The 2,423-nt window shown below is 33.3% G+C and overlaps 1 protein-coding gene across 1 annotated transcript in view; it reads right to left on the reverse strand.

The window, feature by feature from the left end:
• The window catches only part of LOC100639732 (integrin beta-1-like), a 2,369-nt gene extending 1,445 nt beyond the window's left edge, over positions 1-924 (reverse strand). Inside the window, 1 exon segment of the mRNA XM_019995981.1 lies at positions 1-924. This exon segment is cut by the window's left edge and continues 7 nt beyond it. Coding sequence (XP_019851540.1) covers positions 1-924 — 924 coding nt within the window.
• Positions 925-2,423: the final 1,499 nt, after the last annotated feature.

Below are 2,423 nucleotides of genomic sequence, written 5' to 3' on the forward strand. Positions count from 1 at the left end.
TATTGGTACAATATTCATAGCCACTAATGCTTCTTTAACTAACCCGATGGAAGGATAATCTTGAGACAAAGCTGCTGTGTACACTGTTCTATTGAGTATAGGGTCATACTCTGTGTGACATAGACCATCACTTGGTTTTGTAATGCCAGCTAGTGCTCCATCACCTGCTGTATGCATTGTATCATCAGTCATTACTAGAAGAATCTTTCTTGAGTTATCTCTCCAGCCAATGATATCATCACACACAACTGCTTGCAGCATTGCTTCTAATGTTCCTTCTGGATTATCAATGTTAGTGGATACTATGGCATCGTGAACTGAGGAACTAAAGAGATCAGAGGAATTGGTGAGAGCTACAATGTGATGATAAGCAAAAGGTGTGTCACAGTCTGGAAGAGAGCACTCATACCCATTGAGCTGTGAATTAGATGTAAATGGTAAGGTTGGCTTATCAACATATGTACCAAAACCAATTAAAAAGTCTGAGGAAACATTTCGAAGAGTAAGAGGGAGTTGTGGAGCCAATGCCTGAACAGTTGTGAGATCTGTTCTAAAGCTAGCTGATAGGTCCATCAATACATACACATCCAGAGGGAAATCCTGTGCAGCTTTAATAGAGACATTGAAAGAGAGGGGCTCATTCACTCTTAGTTGAATATTAATATTCTCCAGTGAAATCTGATTTGTTTCATCAATGGGGAACTCGCTGTATTCCAATACTTCACTTTTGGGGACAAAAAAGTCAGCAGGAGAGCACTTAGAGCTAGATACAATCTGGCAGCCAGCTTGAGTTGGAGTGGAACACCAGCCACACTGCAGGACAGTAATACAATCAGAGCATGTGGGAAGCTTAGTACAATCAGTGGCTTGAGATAAAGCAGGTCTAATGAGAAGAAACAAGACAAAAAATATAAAGCACAACATCTTTATTGGACAGATGGCACTGTAACTTTATTTTTCCTGATACAAGACTAGTTTTACTCTATTCACTTTTGTGCTTACTGTTTCATAATTAACACAAACACTTCAATGTTACTGTTTTATAATAAATACAAGTAGATCTACTTATTTACTGTATCTCCTCAAGCACAAAGTTATTCTCAATACACTTTTATGTTTACTTTCTTTATATCTGTTCTTACTAAGTACTAATAATATACTACTTTCATGTAGCATATTATCAATGCCTAGCTGTTACCATGTTTACTAGTATTTACCCATGTTTAACATGTTTACCTTTCACTCAATTCTCTGCATGTTTATTGTGTCATGGCATAGTGCTTAGAGTGAGGGTCAGTGCTATCATGATAAAGCTTAATGTAACTAAGTGAAGCCCCATAATTTTAAAGAATGCATTTAATGCATAACTAACCAATAGAAAGTAATTCAACTCGACTTCTAGACCTCTACCTTCCAATAGTTTCAATTATAATATATAGAAGTAAATGTATTTTCAAATTATTTTAAAGTAATTATAACTATAAGTAGCTAATAAATGCGACTAGAAAAACAAATACATTTCTCAATTTATTGCACATTTATATATATAGCAGCAGTATCAGTTTGTTTTGCTAACTATTACTCAAACATTATCTCATGTATAACATAATCTCATGTATATACTACTCCTCTAACATTAGCTGATCCATATGCAGCATTCTCTTCCATACTAACTGATACATTGGAAAACTGTACTGTATCTGTTGGTATATCATATATCACTGGATTGTTAGTAGTAGTAGTAGTAGTAATATTAGTAGTGGCAGCATTGTCTAGTAATAAAAACAGGAACTTAATTTTTAGTCAACAGCAATAATTCCTGTATACCTTTTTTAACATTCCTTTTACAAATTACCGGTACAATGACTAGGAATATAAATAACATAGGAAGTACTCCAATGCCAATTCCTATGCCAATAGCTACTTCAGTTGATAATCCACCTAGAAATAAAATTACAATCGATATAAATATTTATAAGTAGCCACAGTTTCATTTTATCAACAGTTTTTATTATGAAAGTTCAGTTTTTATGACAACAATGCAAAATTGATAACACATTAGAAGGACATAAGGAAGAGTAATTTACAAAAACAACTATCAAGCATCTGGTGGTATCAACAGGGTGGGTGTAAAATAACAATGCTTATTGCAGTGAAAGCATCATGTATTTTGAGCCACAATATTTGCACACTTCATTTTTAAATCAGTACTAGGTGTTTATGTGCTATTTATCTAAGTTTTATTTAAATATGGAAAAAGTTCAATTTTGATTGGAATCAGCTCAAACTTTTTACGAACTATGAGAAAATGCAACAAATTAGAAAAAATTTTAAGAGCCATTTTTGATGAAATATACCACGTTTATATTTTATGTAACTTTTTGAGAACTAAAAACAAATTCAAGCTTTCATTTAGTAGAAGT

The sequence above is a fragment of the Amphimedon queenslandica genome, unplaced genomic scaffold, assembly GCF_000090795.2.
Source record: "Amphimedon queenslandica unplaced genomic scaffold, v1.1 AMPQUscaffold_13426, whole genome shotgun sequence".
Taxonomy (NCBI): domain Eukaryota; kingdom Metazoa; phylum Porifera; class Demospongiae; order Haplosclerida; family Niphatidae; genus Amphimedon; species Amphimedon queenslandica.